Source organism: Mastacembelus armatus, chromosome 16 (genome assembly GCF_900324485.2).
Source record: "Mastacembelus armatus chromosome 16, fMasArm1.2, whole genome shotgun sequence".
Taxonomy (NCBI): Eukaryota; Metazoa; Chordata; class Actinopteri; order Synbranchiformes; family Mastacembelidae; genus Mastacembelus; species Mastacembelus armatus.
In genome coordinates this window covers 17,016,763-17,036,600 of record NC_046648.1, presented here as the reverse complement: position 1 = coordinate 17,036,600, position 19,838 = coordinate 17,016,763, and the positions used below count along the sequence as shown (strand labels likewise).

The 19,838-nt window shown below is 39.7% G+C and overlaps 2 protein-coding genes across 3 annotated transcripts; one reads left to right on the top strand and one right to left on the bottom strand.

Annotated features, from left to right (window-relative positions):
* Nucleotides 1–1,535: 1,535 nt before the first annotated feature.
* m6pr (mannose-6-phosphate receptor (cation dependent)) lies at nt 1,536–5,411 on the bottom strand. The gene is made up of 8 exons (XM_026317545.2): nt 5,169–5,411; nt 5,059–5,075; nt 4,162–4,328; nt 3,810–3,979; nt 3,426–3,535; nt 3,163–3,293; nt 2,955–3,081; nt 1,536–2,865 (listed from the first exon to the last, which is right to left on the bottom strand). Exons 2-8 carry the CDS (start codon nt 5,062–5,064, stop codon nt 2,743–2,745), a joined length of 834 nt encoding a protein of 277 aa, XP_026173330.1. The 5' UTR covers nt 5,065–5,075; nt 5,169–5,411; the 3' UTR covers nt 1,536–2,742.
* Nucleotides 5,412–7,835: 2,424 nt separating this feature from the next.
* arhgef5 (Rho guanine nucleotide exchange factor (GEF) 5) lies at nt 7,836–19,250 on the top strand. Of its 2 annotated transcripts, none has more exons than XM_026317428.1 (15): nt 7,836–8,299; nt 8,835–12,674; nt 13,386–13,431; nt 13,657–13,706; nt 14,341–14,711; nt 15,356–15,516; nt 15,696–15,848; nt 16,038–16,167; nt 16,265–16,339; nt 16,449–16,538; nt 17,064–17,206; nt 17,403–17,546; nt 17,648–17,718; nt 18,163–18,267; nt 18,417–19,250. In XM_026317428.1, the coding sequence occupies exons 1-15, from the start codon at nt 8,257–8,259 to the stop codon at nt 18,557–18,559; spliced, it is 5,565 nt and encodes a 1,854-aa protein (XP_026173213.1). In that variant the 5' UTR covers nt 7,836–8,256; the 3' UTR covers nt 18,560–19,250. The 2 variants fall into 2 exon arrangements, with proteins under 2 accessions (XP_026173213.1, XP_026173214.1); XM_026317429.1 differs by having other exon boundaries at nt 7,837–8,299; nt 8,835–11,963.
* The last annotated feature ends 588 nt before the right edge of the window (nt 19,251–19,838 follow it).

Genomic DNA, 19,838 nt, shown 5'->3' with positions numbered 1-19,838 from the left:
AAGTAACTGCAACTCTGTCAGAAGAAAATGACTTCTGCCCACAGTCAACATTGCACTTATGTGGAATACATATCTGAGTTTTTACAGCATTTGTATATTTGAGTACATTTTATTAGGATAAATTAAGACCCATCTAGCCAAAAAATAACACAAATGTGTATTATTTTTTATTAGGATAAATTAAGACCCAGCCAGCAAAAAAATAACACACATTTATGCGCCTGCAGCTCTTACACAACATTTCTTGATGTGCGCAGGCTATATGATGCTGCTTTCTCAGCTGTTGGGTAGAACAAACTGTATTTAACTTTGGAATTTCCATTGCAATGGAATGGACAAGCTTTGTACATATAAACAGTAGTGATTAATCCATGTAAAGCTGTCACTGAAAAACTGAAAAGGTTAATAATTATCAGGTGAGGATGAATGAAGACAATCTGAAATTGTGATTTTTTTTTTTTTCCTTTTCAGGAGATACGTGTATTAGCAATTGTAACAGGTCACCCTGCTCCTCAGTAGGTGGCAATAGAGGATAGTGAGGAGGGCACACTAATGTGACTTAAGTTGCCAGTAAAGTTGAAAGTTGTTTAAGCATAAACACAACTCTATGTCACATCTCCAGGATGTCCTTTTACAACCGCATCTCATTTACATCTTTAATGAACACAGCTTGCAACTATGCTTTCGCGCAAGATACAAAGTTTGCCTTTGAATTCATATATTTCTTTATCCTCACCATCATGACAGATGTTTCATTTAAAAAAATGAAGACTAGGTGCACTAAATGACTAATAAATGTGGTGTTTAGGTTTGAATTGTTGAAGTGGAGAGGGCTAATTATAGTTTCCATGAATCATTTGTCTGTTTTTTTTCTGTATCCCAGCCAAGTTATTCACTGAAAAAGGTTTCCTGGTAAATTTGCATTTTTAGCCTTCAGGCCTGGTTTAAGAAAGAACCTGTTAAACCTGATTCTATTTCACTGAAACACTTGCCAATATAAGGTAATATCAAGATTAACAAAAACATCTTAATCATTCTGGCCCTGCAATAGACTGGAGCTGTCCAGAGTGAATCCCTGCCTTTCACCCGAAGAGAGCTGGGATAGGCTCCCTCTGACCCTAATTAGGAATAAGCGGGTATAGATAATGGATGGATGGGTCTTAATCATTCTATTCATTTGTATGTATGTAAGTATGAATTACTAATTAAATAAATTATGCATGTAACATTTATATTAAAACATTTTTGAATCCATTAAACCTTTAAAGTTGAGTGCACTTTGGTGTGGTGAGTTCACCATTACAATGGACATAAACTAGTTTCACATTTTTTTTAATGGAATCAGAAACAAAAAAGGTTTGTAACTTGAAACAAACAGGGCATTTTGTCAGTCCAGATGTTGTTCAGTTCACTACAACCATAGGTGTAACCATTTCCATCGCATTGTAATCCAGGAGATAACTCTTTGAACTAAACAAAATAAATGTCAACATTAAAGAACAAAAAGATAGAAACAAACTTTAAGCAAACAAGCGTAAGTGCTCACACTGACAGTAATTTAATAACTTGGTTCACTGAAACCTCCTAACATGTTTTTTTTCCCCCATCATATTCAAAAAGTCCTAAGCGGCATTAATAACTAGAATAGATTTATGTAAAAATATTATAAACTACACTGATATCCAACTATACAGAACATGAAGTGCTTTCATTGTCACTTTGTGTATCTTAGTAAAGAAGGCATGAAGGAGCCTGAATATTTGGTCAAAAATGAGTCCAGAGACTATAATGTTGGTGTGTGCACCCAGCAGTGCATCTGGGGCTTGGGCAGCGTTTTAGAAGTCACACATTTATATATAAATTGCCCCTTACTGTTAGAGTAGCATTTATATATAAATTGCCCCTTACTGTTAGAGTAGCATTTATAAGGGGGAAAAAAGCAATTTAAAGGCATATAACATTTTTAAATTTCATTTGATGCTTTGTTTCAGATGCGAAACTCACTTAGCATGGTCTTAATAACATTGCTGACTGTTCAAATAAAAACTTAAAATCATGGTTAGGTATGACTGTCAAGCTCAGACTCCTATGAGGAAGCTTTACCGATAAATGAAAAGGAAAATGTACAACAAAAAAATCTAAATGAGTCAAGCGTTTTTTTGCAGCAATTTCTATTTTTGCAACAATGCTGTCAAAGTACTAGAATAAAACACTATCATTTTACAACTTTCAACTAAAACATGAACCAATTACAGCCAATTTACACAAGCAAAAGCACTTGTGTATTTTGTACCCTGCAACTGTCAGTGCATAAACAGGACCCCAGTGAGAACAGCTTGCTGCAGCCTGCATGAACTTCAAATAACAACCATTAGACAAGCAGAAAAAAAATTGAAATATCTCACTAAGTTTAGATCACACAGAAATTCAACTTCTTTTGTGCCAGATTTCCATGGAAGGAGATCCAGTCTTTATTGCCACTTTGTAATGCTGGATAAAAGTTACTCATTTGTTTGAGATTAATCGTCAAACATGAAATGCAGAGGAGACAGGTCTGTCAGTCTAATGAGTAACATGCCATCTAAGTGACAAACAGATCTCTCAGTAGTCGTCCTAGGCACAAGTCTGGAAACACAGATTCTGATGTAAACCAGCAAAAGAAAACAGACTTGTGTCTAGGAGCATTTTCATCTAACCTGTGAAACCAGTGAAAATTTCTGTCCCATTTCTGACATTTTGAGGTCACATAGGTAGTAAGTGGTCATCTCTCTCTTCTGGCTCTTGCTCTAAAGGTTCTGTGGCTGCTTGTCTGTAAGCTGGGGACTCCTCTCGATTTCGTGACCGGCAGACTAAGTCGCATCCATCCTGTAAGGTAAAGTTTGTTTTGAATTTCTAAAATAGATACATGATTCTGAGCTTTTGCTAATGTTATTTATCAACTGGATCAGGCTTACCGCTGTCAGGTTGCCAACTTCCGCCCAGAATGCATAATTGGGAAACTGCTCCATCCCTTTGGCTCCTACAATGAGCCGCTGGTATAGGAAACCGCCAATGAGGTAAACAGTCAGAAGACAGATAGCACTAAAAGAAGAAAGCATTTACAATCAATGATCATTTATAACATTATATGCTCTAACACAGAGTTTTTCTGTCATTACGTACATGATAAGCAATAAGGAGCCAGTGCTCATCTTAGACTCGAGCACTGGGCAAACTGCACTGGAGTCCAGCTCAAACAGATAGAAGCAGTCGTGTTCCCTATTCCTGTCCTCCAGCACCACCTCCAGCTGGCCCTGTGAGTGAGGCAGAGAGAGTGACAAAGGGAAAAACAAGGTTATGCTTATTTAAAAAAGGCACAACATTTTCACACTAAATGCAATTTTTAATCTAAATGTCCAAATAAAAGCCATCTATATTTCTTTTACCATGTCTGTCTTCCTGTTGCAAGAGATCATGACAATGGCTTTCCTCATTTCCTGGGAGCAATGGGCATCATATCGCTCACCGTTTCTGTAGATCAACATCACCCAGTCGCCTGGAAGGGAAGGAAAAATTCAAAACAGACATCTGATTTAAAGCACTGTAGAAACGGTTTGGAGTTATTTCAATAATGAACTGCACATTATTCTCCAGCTTTTCTTATGCTTATATGGTGCCAAAAAAAAAAAAACAATGCAAGATTCCAATTTCACTTCTTGAAAATTTGTAAGGTAAGATATTCTTAAAAAAAACCCAACACACACATGGTCAGAAAAAGTTAAAAGTCTGATGAAATTCTTTTTTTTTTTTTTTTGCTAGCTGTGACTTACTTCCTCCGATGGCCTGTGTTGCATTATACAAGCCAATCACAGTTACTTTCTTTCCTTTTTCCTTGATGCCCTCTTGAATAACCCCAGCTCCTAGAACGCCACCTGCATCCCCACACACCTGGAACACGTATGTGTAACTTTCGTCTCCATTCTTGGTCTCCACTGTAAAGCTGTCAACATGAAAAGAAATTCCAATCAATAATATGTGAGACAAATGTGAAAAGCACAACACTCAATAGCAAAGGACTAAGTCTAAATAACATGTTCAATATGCTGATTTTTAAAAGGGGATCCCAAAAACAATGCCATATCAGTGACACTGAATATACAGGTACACATCTGAGCTACTTACTTCTTGTTGGTGAGAGGCTGTAGTCGATTGAGGGCTTTCTTTTCTGAGTCAGACTTAGAGAACAGCTTGCATCTCTCTGTGCTGTTAGTAGCAAACACCCCACAAAGGACCAGCTCAAACACCAGGGACCACACCAGGAAGCGTCCTCCACTAAGAATGCTGAGCACCTGTAACAGATGTTACATCCATGTGGTAACACTGTTGGAGCAAGTCCCCTTGGAGCTCAAAGTTGTATTCAGTAAATCAATTAGTCAGCTGACAGAAAATTAGGTCTATTTTGGCAATAGGCTAATCATTACCTGTTTTTCATACAGCATGATTGTAATACAGAGACATAATTTTATATATGAGAGAAACGTTTCTTCTTTTTATCCACGCAGTTTTACAAACTCATTCCAAAAGAGTTAGAATTGGGTCTGTAACTAACTTAATTAATTTACGAAGTAAAATCACCACATCCTCCCATTTGTAATAAGCCTGAATCTGTTAATGATGAAAATTCTGTTTGATATTAACTACTGTAAAAAAAAAAAAAAAAAAAAAAAATGCTGTTTCAATTCTGGTTAAGAACATATGTATCTCCTTATCTTCTATTAGAAGGGGCTGCAGCTAATGATTATTTGCATTTTCGATTAACCTGTCGATTGTTTACTCAGTTAGCAGATTAAATGTTTTATCAGAAATAAGAAAAAGTCCCTTTCTAATGTCCCAAATCCTAAAGATGGTGTCTTGTGAACATTAAATGACTATCATGCAGGACTTCACATTCAGCATGTTTTGTTTTTTTTGTTTTTTTTTAAATTTTGGTGTTTGAGGAAATAAACATGAGGAAATAAGTTTTCCAGAGGAAACAGCTCCTCTGAAAAGCTTGACATTGGTAAACTTTTGTGCACCTACCTTCATGACTTCTTCTGCTGTAAACGAGTGGGAAGGGTTTATTTGTTAGTCAGGGTTTAACATACAAGCTGTCAGATGTTTAAACATGTAAATAATGTGAGCTTCCTCACGCTGCTGTCGCTTCCTGGTGACTTTGTGTCAGCAATAAGACCGCTGTATTTCGTTCCCGCAACTAAAATAAACGAACTTTTCATGCAGTCAGGAGCTTTAGGGCTAAACGTCGTTAGCTATTTTCTGTCCGGGATAATAAAGCCACCTTTCCTCGAAACGTTTGAAGTGAATGACCAGTAGGCTAACAGGCTACAGACAACGAGGAAGTGAGACTGAACGCACTCACGCACGCATGTGACCGTAGTTGTACATGTGACCGTCCATCGCGACCAATGAGCTGCCTTACGGGTCAGCTGACCTGAGAGCTTCGCGCTCCCACGTCACTGGAAGGAAAAGTATGCGCATGAGTTCATGATAGAAAAAGTGAAAATGAACACAACATACGCTGGATTTACAGCTCTCTGAGAGGGTGGGGATGAAACAAATCAAAATCATTTATATCTTATCCCACAATTAAGCCCTGAAGACCACCACCGTCATTTTCATTCAATTTATGGTAATGGAAATGTCAGGTTATGATTCTATTTTTAATCTGTATTATTATTGTTATTTGCTTATGATGAATTTATTTATTGCTTTGTTGGTAATGACCAAATCACTTGACGTGGCCTATTTTATCTTTCCTCTGTCTAAGTGAAAATAAACTCTCTTACTTTTTTGCGTAAATGTTGGATTATAATTCATATCAATTAAACCAAACTAAAGGAGCCTCCAAGATGACCATAAAGTTGATTCAACAGCTTTCTAAAACATGTTTTAACAAAAGCAAACTAATATAATCTTCATGATGGCGGGATTTATTTCACTGTTGTGTTACACTGCATTAGTTTGATTTTTGTTAACAAAATACCCTGCAACCCTGGCAACTGAACAATCTTTGTCACTGAAATTGGAAGTTAAAATTAGTTTTTGTGTGGGAAAATTGCTGAAAATATTTTTCTTTGGTAGAAACTAATGGTAGCAAGTTACCAATGTTTTCTTCCATGAGAAAGATCTAATCCTTCCAGGAGGAAAGTATGTTAGAGAACTGGGCTGTTTTCTGACAAAGGGCCCCTACATGCCAAAACATCAGACTGAAGTTTGCAGGCAGTCCAATACAAAGTTCATCTGCTTGCTTGAGAATATTTTTGCTTGATTGCTACCTATACTCATGCCTGAGTTTATCTAAAACAGTGTTTCATTTGAATATGAATTTTTAAAGTGTCTCTGTAACATAACCTTAATCTTCCAATTTGTCCCCATGAATTGAAATACAAGACAACCTTTAATCTGTTTAGGCTTTGATCAGACTGATTGGCCTTAAACAATGGTACAGTCTCCTATTCAGCATTTTAATTTGCACACCCCTATAAGAACAGTTTTAAATGATAAGATTACAGATGATGACATTTACTCAGTAGCATGTAGGCGTATTTATATTTTTGATAAGGTTTTATTTAGACTATTTGGTAGTATTTTATACACATTGTCCTTCGCTGATTCAGCAGTCCTGTCCATTGGGAAACAATTGAAATAAAATAACAACATTACAATTAAGAGGACCAGTTTTCACCCTTTTCACCTTGATCATCATTGTCAGCTTCTTATCCTTCAGGGCAAGAGGACCTTCAGATATCATAGATAATTTTAGTTACTTAGCTAAGATATGTGAGTGTTGATTAATCTTCATAGTAATTTTGGGGGGTTTATTTCTGGTACTTGTACTAAATTATACTGAGAGTTGTTTCTAATAGGTTTTACAGTCCATTTATATAAATGAGGGTTTTAGTGTAAATGACTACTCTTTGTTTAAAACAGTAGTTCAGCATTTTGTGAAACACCCTTATTTGCTTTTTTTGGGAGATATAGATGAGAAGATTGATATCACTCCAATATGTACAGTAAATATGCAGTTTTCCCCTGTTTTCAGGCTTCATGCTAAGCTAAGCTAACTGGCTGCTGGTGGTAGCTTCATATTTTCTGTACAGACATGAGACACCCAGCTAAATCTAATGTCTTTACAAATATAAAATAGGAAGACCAAGTTTTAAGAAACACTTCTCTCAGAAAAAGATAGTTAGTAAATGAGTTAGGCAAATGCAAAATGAAGTAAAACCTGAGTAGGGCTAATGAGGGCAGCAAAACAAGAAAACAAGTGTGAAAGTGATCCTAGTTAGGTCTTACTGTCCTTATTCAGTAATGCTAATGATGCAGAGCTGTGATAGTCAAATCTTTCTCAGCTCATCACAGTAAAGGTGTAACTGAAATAATTCACACTGCACCACTGGTTTGCCACTACTTTTGTTTCCACCTTTATGATTACTTCACCTTTTTTTTTTTTAATCAGAAGAAGCTGTTTGTGTTTCCCTTTCTTCTGCTTTACTAATGCTCAAGGAATGTAGGGAAGTTTTAATAGGCTTCATTGAGCTCTCCTGTGTGTGTGTGTGTGTGTGTGTGTGTGTGTGTGTGTGTGTGTGCGTGTGTGTGCGTGTGTGTGCTCTCAATCCTCACTCTCTTTCTCCCCTCCCCCACTCTCCTTTTTAGTCCTTACCTGGCTGTGTGTTGTGCAGACACACCCGGCTACTTTATGTCAACCAATCACTGCTCTAAGAAAGGTGCCAAGGAGCTGCACTTCCTGTATTTTGTGAGAGAAGAATGGGGCAGGGTAGAACAGAGAGTTGTGTACTTTTTTGCCAGAGGCGGTCCACACAGGCGATCATATCAGCCGTAGAGGGGAAGGGAAAGAACTGAAGCTGCTGAGAGACTCAACAGGCTTTTTGTTTGACTTACTGGAGAGCTCCCTGTTCAGTAACAGCGACTGAGAAGACAAGACAGTGAGAAGGAGGAGGGAAAAGATAAGTGTCAATCTGTTGAGACTTGTTTGGGAATTTAAGGAAGGAGGGAGGTGGGGAAAGACTTAGAGGGAAAAGCAGGGAGAGCTCAGGCGTAAACATTAAGTTTTTCAGAAGAGTTAAAGCGCTGAGAAAAACTAAAAAGAAGATCAGAAATATCTGAAAAATGGAAGATGTTTATGTCACCTAGATAATGTGAACACATGGAATGAATTCCTGTGTGTTGTGCAACCCAATGCTGTTACACTGAGCTAGAATGGAGGGGGGGAGAGTGGGACTCCTCAGGATACCACATTCAGGTGAGTCACTTTACTATTTTTGTGGGATTTCAGATAAACACTTCTGCAGATTGCTTCTGGTTTACACGGCAATTTACATCTGTCCTAGTTATGGTTTACATGTTGCATGCCCTGCCTATGTGTCACAGGCTCTTGTGTGGTAAAAGATGTCTTTTGGTATGCTGTGCTTTGCTTGTCTGTGCTGCATTCTCAGGGAACTGTAAGAGGGTGTCACCTTTTCTCTTTGTTGCTTTTCTATTGCAAAGTTTTCTTTGCTTCAATTATCAGATGGTTTCATTTTAAATAATTAACAGAATAACAGACTGAAAACATTGCTGAATTGCTTGCAGAAATGATAACTTTTCAGAGGTAGTAGTAACATTACTAAACCACGTGACAAATCATTTGCAAATGAACTTTTTGAAAATGACCTAAATAGCTGAGTTTGTAGAGCCTTCTGATTTTAATTTGACCTACATATCAGTGAATATGCATCTGAAAATGTTTTGACTCTTGGTGTCTCATTTCAAAATTGATGAATGTTACTGTCTTCCAGGTTCTCCAAATAATGGGACTATGGGAACCAAAAGGCCCAGCTGCACCCCCTTTGACACTTTATCTAACATAAACATATCTGACTGCAAGCTTCAGCCAGGTGGAAAAATCACCCGGGATCCAAGTCCCAGACCAGCAATGACTGTCCAGTCAGTGCGAGATAGAGACGGCAACCCTGAGGAAGAGTGGAGGAGGGAAAGAAATATGGACAAAATGAGAGACAAAGCAAGATACAAAGATGTGGACCCACGAGAGAGATATGAAAGAGGTAAAGCTACTGTACCCAGGCCAAAAGAGTGGAGGGAGAGAGAAAGGAGACAAAAAGATGACAGAAGTAGAAATGGGAGGCCACTGTTGAATGTAGTGGAATCAGAGAGAGGGGCAGAAACTGGGATGAAGAAAGGCGACACGTTTCCGAGAATTCAAAAAATCCCCACAGATCACAGCAGAAGAATGATGTCCACCAATGATATTGATGAAAAAAGAGAGGAAAGGAGGCATAGACACAGGCCAAGACGAACAGAGACAGATGACTGGGAGAGAAAAAGAGAGAGGGCACTGCAGAGAGAGATGTACAGAGAGACGGAAAGAGATGAGACCTACAGCAGAGAAAAGGAAGAGGGAAAACACAGTGGAGGAAGACTTGTAGAAGATAAGAAACTGCAACTGAGGGAAAGATATCCACAGCCTGATGCTTATTTTCATGACAGGAGCAGAGATATGAGTGATTCACTGGACAAGAGAGACAGAGATGCTAGAAAAAGAGAAAAGACAAAGCCTAGGATGGGAGAGAGGGAGGGTAGGATGCCATCTCCACACAGACGAAAAGACAGAGAGATGATCTACTCAGATAGCAAGGACAGGCAAAGTGCGCAGCAGAGAGAAGGAAGGAGGGACACGATGAGTGAAGGAGACAGCGAGGAGAGAGTGTTCAGGGAGGAAAGAATGAGAGACAGAGAGAGGGAGGAGTTGGTATATAAACACAGCAGAAGTGAGGGGGACAACAAGGGCAAAAGATCCAGGGAGAGAGATCGAGATAGGCAGGGATACAGGGAAGATGACAAGCTCAGATACAGAGACTGGGACAGAAAGCTGGAAGAGGATAGATCCAGGAAGAGGGGAGTGGAGAAAATTAGGGAGAGATATCAAGAGGCTGACAGGAGACGAGCAAGAGAGGCAGACAGGGAGGAGGAAAGATGGAAAGAAAGTGGGGGAGACTTGAAGGATGACAGAGTGTGGTCAAACGACAGGAGAGAGGATGACAGATACAAAGAGTCCAAGCACAGGAAGGATAGGGAAAGAAAGGGAAGAGAGGCTGATCCTAGGTGGGATGATATAACAGGGAGAAGCAGCCGTTCTCCTAGGGGGCCCCAACAAGTCCAGAGCAGTGGAGAGTGGAGTAATGACATAGACAGTGAGATGAGATATAGAAAAAGAGAGCACAAAAGAGATAGTTATGAAGAGAGGGAATTGGGGAGGGAGAGCACTACTGAAAATGAAAGAGATATAGAAGAGAGAGATTCACAGAGAGCTGCTGAAAGGAGTCAAAGGGAGCAAAAAAGAAGAGAGAGACAAGAGAAAGATGCAGGGGAAGCAACAGGCAGCGTGCCAGGGCAGAGAAGGATGTGGTTAGAACCACAGAGGGGCAAGAATAGTAAAGAAGAATTTATAAACACAGAACGACACACAAAGGAAAAAGAGAGGAGGAGAGAAGAAGAGAGAAGTATGAAGTCACAGAGGGAGTGGGGAAGAGAGGGGCAGCAAGCAGAAGAGGAACCAGTTGAGAGCTACACAGACCAAAGCCGTTACAGAGGAGGACACAGTGGGAAAATTGAGTACAGGACAGAGGAGACAGAGGGTGTGAGTGTAGATGGAGACGAATTTAGGGAGGTCTGGAGAGAGACAGATAATAGCGGGAAGGAACAGCTGTCTGACAGTGATGGAGGGATAGAAGGGAGCTGGCGGAGGGATGCAGAGGGAGAGAATGTGACAGATAACACGGAGGATGGTGACAGAGAGGAAGAGGGTGGGAGTGATTATTTGACACGCTCTGAAAGCGAAGGAGGAAGTGACACAGGGTGGAAGCAAGAGAAGGACAGAATGTTGTCAGGAGAGGACGACTTTGTCACTGTGTCCAGTGGTGGAGGCGATGAGGACGAGAGAGAGGATGATGAAGATGAGGAGTTTGAGGACTGTCAGGAGTTCTTGGAAGGTGAAGTAACACAGGACAGCCCCTCACCTGTTGGCTTCAAGGACTGTGAAGGAGGTGAGGATAGGGGAGAGGAATGGACAAAGGAGAAGGAGGAAGTCATTGATCAAGAGGAACAGGGGAGGGAAAAACTGCCAAAGATTGTCTTCTATGTGATTGGGCACACTCTTGCCCCATCAAAACACGATGATATGTCACCATCACAAGTTGATTTGGTGGGAGATGTAGAAACAGATGACACAAATTTAGAAAAGTGCCATCAGGTGAGTGATGACTCCACAGAGCAAACTCATGATGACCTGCATCTGACACTGGTTAGAAATGATGAATACACGATCATTAACAAACAAGACACAGAGCTTCAAGACACGGAGACTGGAGAAGAAATCAGGAGCAAAGTGGAGGACTCGTATACTGAAATGGGGAAGAATAAAAGAGACTCAGAGACTGAAAAACTCCTTGTAAAGTGGAGAGAGAAACATAGAGAATTAACAGGCAAGAAAAGGGACCAACCTTCTTCTATGCCCAGTAATGATTACGCTCATGTTTATTCTGAGGTGAATTTTGAAAAAAATGATGGGCTAAACACTGGAGCGATGAGTGCAGAAGAACTTGAGGCCTTTCGGATCCGAAAGAGCATGGCATGGAGCATGTCCGAGGAGCCTCAGCGGCATTCCCAAGCCCCCCACCTAAAATGGGCCAAGAATGTGGTGAGTACGATCCTGGGACACTCAGAGGAAGAGATTGTGGATGAACCTAACCCGAAGGTACAAGGAGAACAAAGCATCAAAGAGACTGAGGCAGCGTTCAAGAACAGCAGTCAAGAGGAGGTTGCACAGGGGACTAGAGAGATTCAGTTTTCATCTGAACAGCACTCAGAGCTAGAGATGGAGGACCCAGTGGAGGTGGAGGAATTCAGAGGTATGAGGCAGAGCCAAGGCAACATGCATGCTGACCAACTCACAATAATGCATAATGATACACCTACACACACTCTTGCTGACACAGTGTTAGGCACAGAAGGGAAGGAGGATCACAGTATGGACAAAGATATTGAGCCTTCTAGTATGGACAAAGATATTGAGCCTTCTAGTATGGACAAAGATATTGAGCCTTCTGCTCATCTTCAGTTTGAAAAGGCAGATACTGGGCAGAAGATTACCCAAGAAAGAGATGACAGTCAGGTTATATTATCAGAAAAAGAAAAAGAAGAATGCAGAGAGAAGAAAGTGGAGTTGTATGTACCTGTGAGCAAGCTGTACAAGCCTAGCAGCTGCCCCATTCTTAACTGTGACTTTACTTCTGATCTCCCCATCCCCTCCACTGAGGGCTGGAGTCAGGAGGTCGAAGAAAGAATGGGTGAAAGTGAAGAAGAAATACAGGGAGATGAGCTTGGAGGAAGGGTAGGTGAAGCAACTGAGGTGAACAACAGAGGAGAGGTGATGTTAGAGAGGGAATTAGTGGGACAGACTACGGAAAGCACCAGAATTTTCCAAAATTTGGGTCCTGAGGCTCGAATGCGAAGAAGGGGAGTCCGTAAAACCACTGAAAGAAGAGATGGAGAACTTTTAGACCTGGACAAAGAGGAAGGTGCTGGACGGGATCGCAGAACCAGAATATTCTCTATAACAGGTAAAGAAGATGGAAGATGAAACACTGGTTATCTGCTCTGATCAGCCCCAGTGTTTTTAGAAAACCACATAATTTCAACACCTCCTCTTTGCCTTGCATTTTTAAAATCTGTATAATGTCTCCTCATTCAGCGTTGCAGATTATTTTAATCACAGAATCAGGTTGACATATAGTTTTTCAGACAAGTGGAAAACTAAAATTAATTTCTGTTTTTCTTTTAGTCATATCCTTCGTTTCTTGCATCATTTTGCGATTACATCAATCACTGAACCCAAGATCCAAGGCAAACATCTGCTAGTAGACATTATCAATGGCATGATCTGCACTGATTACATTGCCTTTACACTAGAATCTGCGTCAGAGTGGGGTTGTTACAGGTGGTGGGAGGAGATAAGTGGAGGTGGAGAAAGCAAAAGGACAACTAGAAGCAGGAGCTAAAAGCTTTGGGCTGATCCTGTTTTGAGGCATAATATAAGAAGCATGTGTTTTGGATATATATATATATATATATACTAATCTCTTCTATAACAATTATTGTAGCAGGGGCAGAAAGTTAATTATTAAGTCATTCATTTCATTCATTACCTGGTTATTTATTTATTTATAGTTTTGTTGTTTTCCTTCATTTAAAAAAGTCATTCTAAAAGTCAAAAATTATTTTGTGGGGTATGCTGTTTAACATTCGGATGCATGGACACTTTTACATTGCAGATGATGAGGATGATGGGAGCAAAAGCTGGGGAGGAGTGGAGCTGAGGTGAGTAAAACAGTCAGGTACTCACATTTACAGATATTTATTTTGTATTATATTAGGTTCCTTGCTGTTATAAACTGTTAGCATTTAGCTCAATGCTAGGATTCTATAGTTAGGAAGGTCGCTGAATTCTTCAATGAATGTATGTTCAATGTATTCGATCAATAAGTACCCCAAGTCACAGTTAGTCAGTGTTATAAATAAAATGTTTTGTCTCTTCATATGCAGGAATATTTTGGACACACTTGAAAGACGGAAAAGGAATTCAAAGTTTTTCAGTAAGTGCCTCTGCAACACATTTTGCCACACAATTTTTGCAGTATTCAAGTCACGCATCTTTAAAATAATCATATTGACTCTTTACAAACGTAATTTTTTAAAAGAATTTTCTAAATCTATTGTTGTGCCTGACTTCTTAAACAATCTGAACTGACAAATTGACACTTGGTCTCATAATAAATCTTAATTTGATGATTAGAAAGGGCCATGTAGGCAACAGTGAAGTGTCTTCAGATTCAATCTTTGTGGTCGGGAAAAGCATTACGTAACTGAGCATTTCCCTTCAGTGTGTGTGGTTCATTAACTGTTTATCAGTCCTCAGTAGTTTACTGTTGGCTCACTCCATAAAAATGAGATTTTAAACAACTAAAAACAGCAACAGTTCTTTTGACCTATGATTCACATGGATATTGCGATAAATAGGGCAGGACTGTGTGTGTGCGTTCTGCATGTGAATGACTGTGCAAGTTACAGTCAGGTTTCTGCAAGAATCCATTTCTCCTAACTTTAGGAGAAAACAGCTGCTGCTGCAGCTTTGCATTCTGGCAAGTATGTGTAAAAGGAATGTCAAATGCAAACAATTCCCTTTGGCCAAGGCTGTTCCTATCTATGTTCTTCTTCTCTTTCCCTCAGATGCTGCTCAGCTCTACCAGCAGTACAACGAGGCGGCACAGAACTTCGAGATTCTGTGTCAGTCTCGCTCCGAAGCCCTCCACGTGCGTGAGGACAGTACCCAGTCTCCGGCTCCTTCACCTCCACCTGCACGCAGACCTCTTCCCCCACTACCTTCTATTCTACACCCCCATTCCTTATTCCACACTGGGTCCATCACCAGTGTCAAGAGCTTGCCTCTCCCTGAGCCCCCCAAGAGTGAAGGCAGGCCACCCTCTCCACGTCTTTCCATCTCACTCACACAGTCGACCACACTGTGGCGGGACCTGCCCGGGGTTAAGAACAGTCCTGAGCTGGAGGAATTCACAGAGGACCAGATGCGACTACAGGAGGTAACACATTGTCTTATTACACAGTCCAATCAACATTCAATAGCATAACATTTCTTACACCTTCTGATTTCCCTAAATTTCAATGGGGCAGGAAGATTGTTGTCTGGAAACTGCCAGACACAACATTTCTTTCATATTGAATTGTGTGAAAGTTTCCTTTCACGTCACTAAACAATTTAGGGCGTCGTTTCACACCAATAGCTTCTTTATGTTTCGATTTTATGGTGACTTTTGGGAAATGGCATGACTTACATGAATCAGCTTATTGCCTCATATGTCTAACTACTAAGAGCACACATAGACTGTTTGCCACATCCTAGAATAACCCTATCACTGATCTTCTTTTTTATTGGCAGAGTAGCGTGTCATGTCTGAAGATGTGATTGCATACACATATTATGTTTCCCTGTTACTGTAGGTGTTTGCCTGTAAAACTTAAATCAGACGTGCCTGTGCTGGAACATTTCCACATGTTGTGAAATAATGCTCCTCTGTTAGTCACAGCTTGTGAAAGCGTCCAAGCCTCTAGAGAACTGACAACTTCTTGCTTATTAACTATGAATTACTGTCTAGTTGTCTCTTGCTCAATGTTTGAATCTTTCTCGTGTATTTCTCTCCCTTCTCTTCTGTGTTTTGCTTTATAGGTGAGATTTGAAGTTGTGACCTCAGAAGCCTCATACTGCCGGAGTTTAGATATTGTTGTTGAACGCTTTGTCAAGTCCAAACAGCTGGGGGCATTATTAACTACTAAGGATAGAAACTGGCTGTTTTCCCGACTAGCTGATGTTCGTGCTGTCAGTCACAGGTGAGAGATGTTACATGTTTATCAGAGCAAGTTTTGTATCCTCTAGAGCTAGGTTCATATTTTTGCACTGACATGTATCTCTCAGGCTAAATCCTTTCATTTAGATCTGGCGTGAATCCAACATGTTTGTGCTGTGCTGTCAGAAAAACAAATTTAAAATTACACGATTCTTGTTTTAGTTTTTTGTCAAAGCTGGAGGAGCAGCTGGAATCGGACACCCTGCACTTTACCGTCTGTGACATCATCATTCAGCATTATCAGCGATTCAAAATGGTCTATGTGCCCTACCTCACCAACCAGTCCTATCAGGACGCCACTTACCAGAGACTCATGTAAGCCAGTCAAACGAGCTTTTGCATTTTCTCTGTTGCAAGATCGTTGTAGTTTACGACTTTGTAACAGATCCCGTGTGGATCGCAGAGGACCATATGCTCTGTAGAAAACAAAAGAGTGACTATGATTACCTGTTCATAAAAACTTTATGTCTTTACATTTCCTTTTTGTTTTTTTGTTTTTTTCAGGAATGAGAATCCACAGTTCAGGCAGATTGTGGAGAAATTAGAGAGTAGTCCTGTTTGTCAGAGACTTCCACTACGTTCCTTCCTTGTCCTTCCCTTTCAAAGGATCACAAGAATAAAGCTGCTGGTCCAGGTTTGTGTGTGTTTGCGGGTAAAGTCTGATTCATAACATGTTTAGTCTTGTGCCCCTCCTATCTAACACTGACACACACGTATTTCTTTCCATCTAGAATATCGTGAAGAGAACGACTCCAGGTACTGCAGAGGCAACACAGGCCATCAAAACTTTGAAACTTCTGGAGAAGGTGCAGTAGGATCCTTTTTTTCACTGTACATGGATATAGAATAATGATACTTTAATGAGGCTGAAATGCATTCTGGATATCTTGACTGACAAATCTCTCTCTTCTTTAGCTGATTCAAGAGAGTAATGACAGCATTTCTCAGATGAAAAACATCGAGTCCCTGGTCTCTCTCAGCGCTAAGGTGGACTTTGAGTGCAGGGTAAGCAATGACAACCAAGGATAATGGGAGAGAATCGCTTATTATATGTTATTTCAGTTTTACAAAATGTAAATTATTAATTATCTCAATTGCTCATTTCATTCAGTTGCTCAGTAATTAAAAACTAACAAAATATATATTAAAATATTGACAGTTTTTTCAGATAACAAATGAACATAGTTAATTGCAAATATGAGTTTAATTATTTTATGCACATTTGCCACATCATGATAAATATCAACATATTGTATATATCAACATTGGAAAAATAAGTTGTTGTCAACTTGACCCAGATAGCTTCTGGCCATATATTGTATATGACAACTGAGCCATCCAATGGTGACGATCATGGTCGAAATTACTGAAAAAAGCTAATAAGAGCATCCTAAGTAAAAATTATTTTGTCTGCTGCTTTTTCCATGTTGATGTGAAATCTAAAATTAAATTTGATTCTCAAGAATAATAAAATGCTAACATCTTTTTTTTTTTTGTTTCTTTTTGTGTGTGTGCTTGTTCCTGTGACAGACTCTTCCTCTGATTAGTCAGTCTCGGAGGTTGGTACGGGAAGGGCCCGTCATCGAACTGATGGATTTCTCCCTAAAGGACACAGAAAGGAACATTTATTTGCATTTGTTCAATGACTACTTGCTACTTTCACTACAAAAAGAGTAAGCCAACAAACATGCGATATCATGTGTCATATTAGAATAATATATCATCTGGCAGCTCTCTCTTTACCAATTGTCTCATCTTATTTTTTATCATTAACATCTACAGTCTTCCATTGTCTTTTCAATCTTATTGTAGTCTTTCCTTTCACCATCTTATTTCTGTTTTGTGCTTTTCCCGTGTGTTGTTTTCTAGAGGTGGAAAGTTCACAGTAATTGACCACTCTCCTGTATCAGACGTGCGTGCAGAGAACTGCCGTGTCAAGCTTTACTCTCTACAGAACAACTTGTTCCGGCTGCACACGTCACACAAATCCCTGCTGCTACGCACTGACACACAGTAAGACACGGTGGCAGGGGATTTCTGCATTATTTATCAGATCACACAAGTGAAAAAAGATCAAGAGGACACACTCAACTTTGTTTTTTTTTTTTCCTCAGGAGTGATAAGCTACGTTGGATATCAGCTCTTTCTCAGCCACATCCTGACACAGATTTTTCTGCAGCTCAAGGTAAATTATTTAACCATGATTTATATGTTACAATTCTAAATGTAGATTTCTGAAGCTAAAAATTCATTATCATTTTACATTCGCAGTTTGACATGAAACCTATTTACACATCTGACAAGGAAAGGATTGTGTTGTGGGATTGTTTGCAAAAATTGCAACATAAAACTATTAATACATCAGCCACATCAGTGTCATATTATAGAGTAAATGTGGGAAACATGTACGGAGGATTTCTGAAAGCCACACCCTCCACCACTTGGCAAAAAGACGTCAACATTACATGCAGTTAAATGCCGCAAAAAATTCAGGGTTAATTGGACTGAAAAGAATCAGCTGTGACAAAGGCCTATGTGTTGGTCAAAGCAGAGATTTTCCAACAATCACTTCCTATTTGTCTACTACTGCATTTGTGTACTATTTTCCATCATTGTCTATTCCACACAGATTTCCCACAGATGCAATGTATCCGAGGTTTTGTGGCCCAACAGCCCGATGAGCTGTCCTTAGAAAAAGCTGATATTATTCTAGTCCACCAACAAACCAGTGACAGTAAGACCATTACACTATCTTTTCCATCACCTCCTTGCATCAAGGATCCATTTACATATATATTGTTTAATTATAGAACTGCTCTGAACATTGATTTAGTGGAAATCATGCATTCAGCTCCTTTTGTTGGGATTCTTTCTTTTTTATAGATTGGGTAGAGGGAACCAGACTGGCTGATCGACATCGTGGGTGGGTGCCCAAGTCCCATTTGGAAAGCATAAACAATTCTAAAGTCCGCCAACGGAACCTCTTAGATGCACTCAGGCTTACAACAGCCACAGCTGCTGTTTGACAAGGATGCTCACAGTGGGACTAAACAGGGAGATATCCTGGATGCAACGTCAAGGATAAAACTATTAACAGCCTTCTTCAAACTGCTTGAAACAATATAGTGAACATTCTGTGCTCCGAAAGGGAATTTCTTTTTTTGAAGTGTTCACAAAAGTACAGCAGTCGAAATGCTGTCGAATGCATCTCAATGTGCCTGTTTCTTCAGGGGCATACTGGTATCACTGCAGAGCAATGTATTAACTGCTGCGGCCTACCTGAATAACACTGGGGTATCTATGAACTGTTATCTATATTACAAGCAAAATTGTGTGTGAAATGATTGATCAATTGAAAGTCAGCTCAAAGGGAAATTACCTTCTTCCAAGAAATATTTTTGGAAAACGTATTATTTGTGAATATTGAACTGAATGCAAGGTGATTTCATAATGCATAGCCTATCTGTTGAAAATTGGGCTCTTGCATGCAGGGAAACTGACAGAAATAATGGAAAATGCACAATTCCAAGATGTACAGACTTTTAAAGGTTGCACAATGAGGACATTTCCACAAATTAAGATTAATGGAATAAAAATTCTTTTTAACATTGTGATTGCCTTAAGTGTGAGCTGTGGCTGGTTTCTTTCACCATGTTTTGGTCATTTATGGACATAACTGCAACAACTACACATCTATCTTACAAATGTGAAAGAAAAGAGTATGCTCAGGGTTTGTCATTTGTTTATCCTGCTGCTCATGTGACTGTTGCTATGTAAGCTTGCTCTGGCGAACCTCTGCCAAAACTAATATAACATTATTAAGTGGGTTAAAAACTAACTTCATACCAGCTTAATGCTGTGTGTAAAAAAAACTGCGGTGTGGGAGCTGCAGCTGGATTCATGCTGTCTATGATAAGGCTAATCATACTGTCTGTAGATATCCAAAATGGCATTTCTCCTAGTCAAATTTGCATTCTTGCTAGTTAGACTAGTAATTAAAGATATCCACAATAACATTCTTACTAGTAGAAACTGTATTTGTCAGTGTCTACAATATAATAGTAGGAGTGGATGGCAAAGCATGAGCTGTGCTGTTCTGCCAATCATATACAGAACATGTAGTACCTGTACACCCTTAGTCCTGCCCCTCAGAGCCCTCCCCTCCACCCCAAAACAGCGACACAAAACTGAAACTGGAAAAAAAGAAAGTAACTTTGACACTGAAAATCACTGACATTGAGAGAAAATCAGAAGATTGTTGCTGACAATTAAAAAAAACTTACATCAACATAAACGGAAGATTGT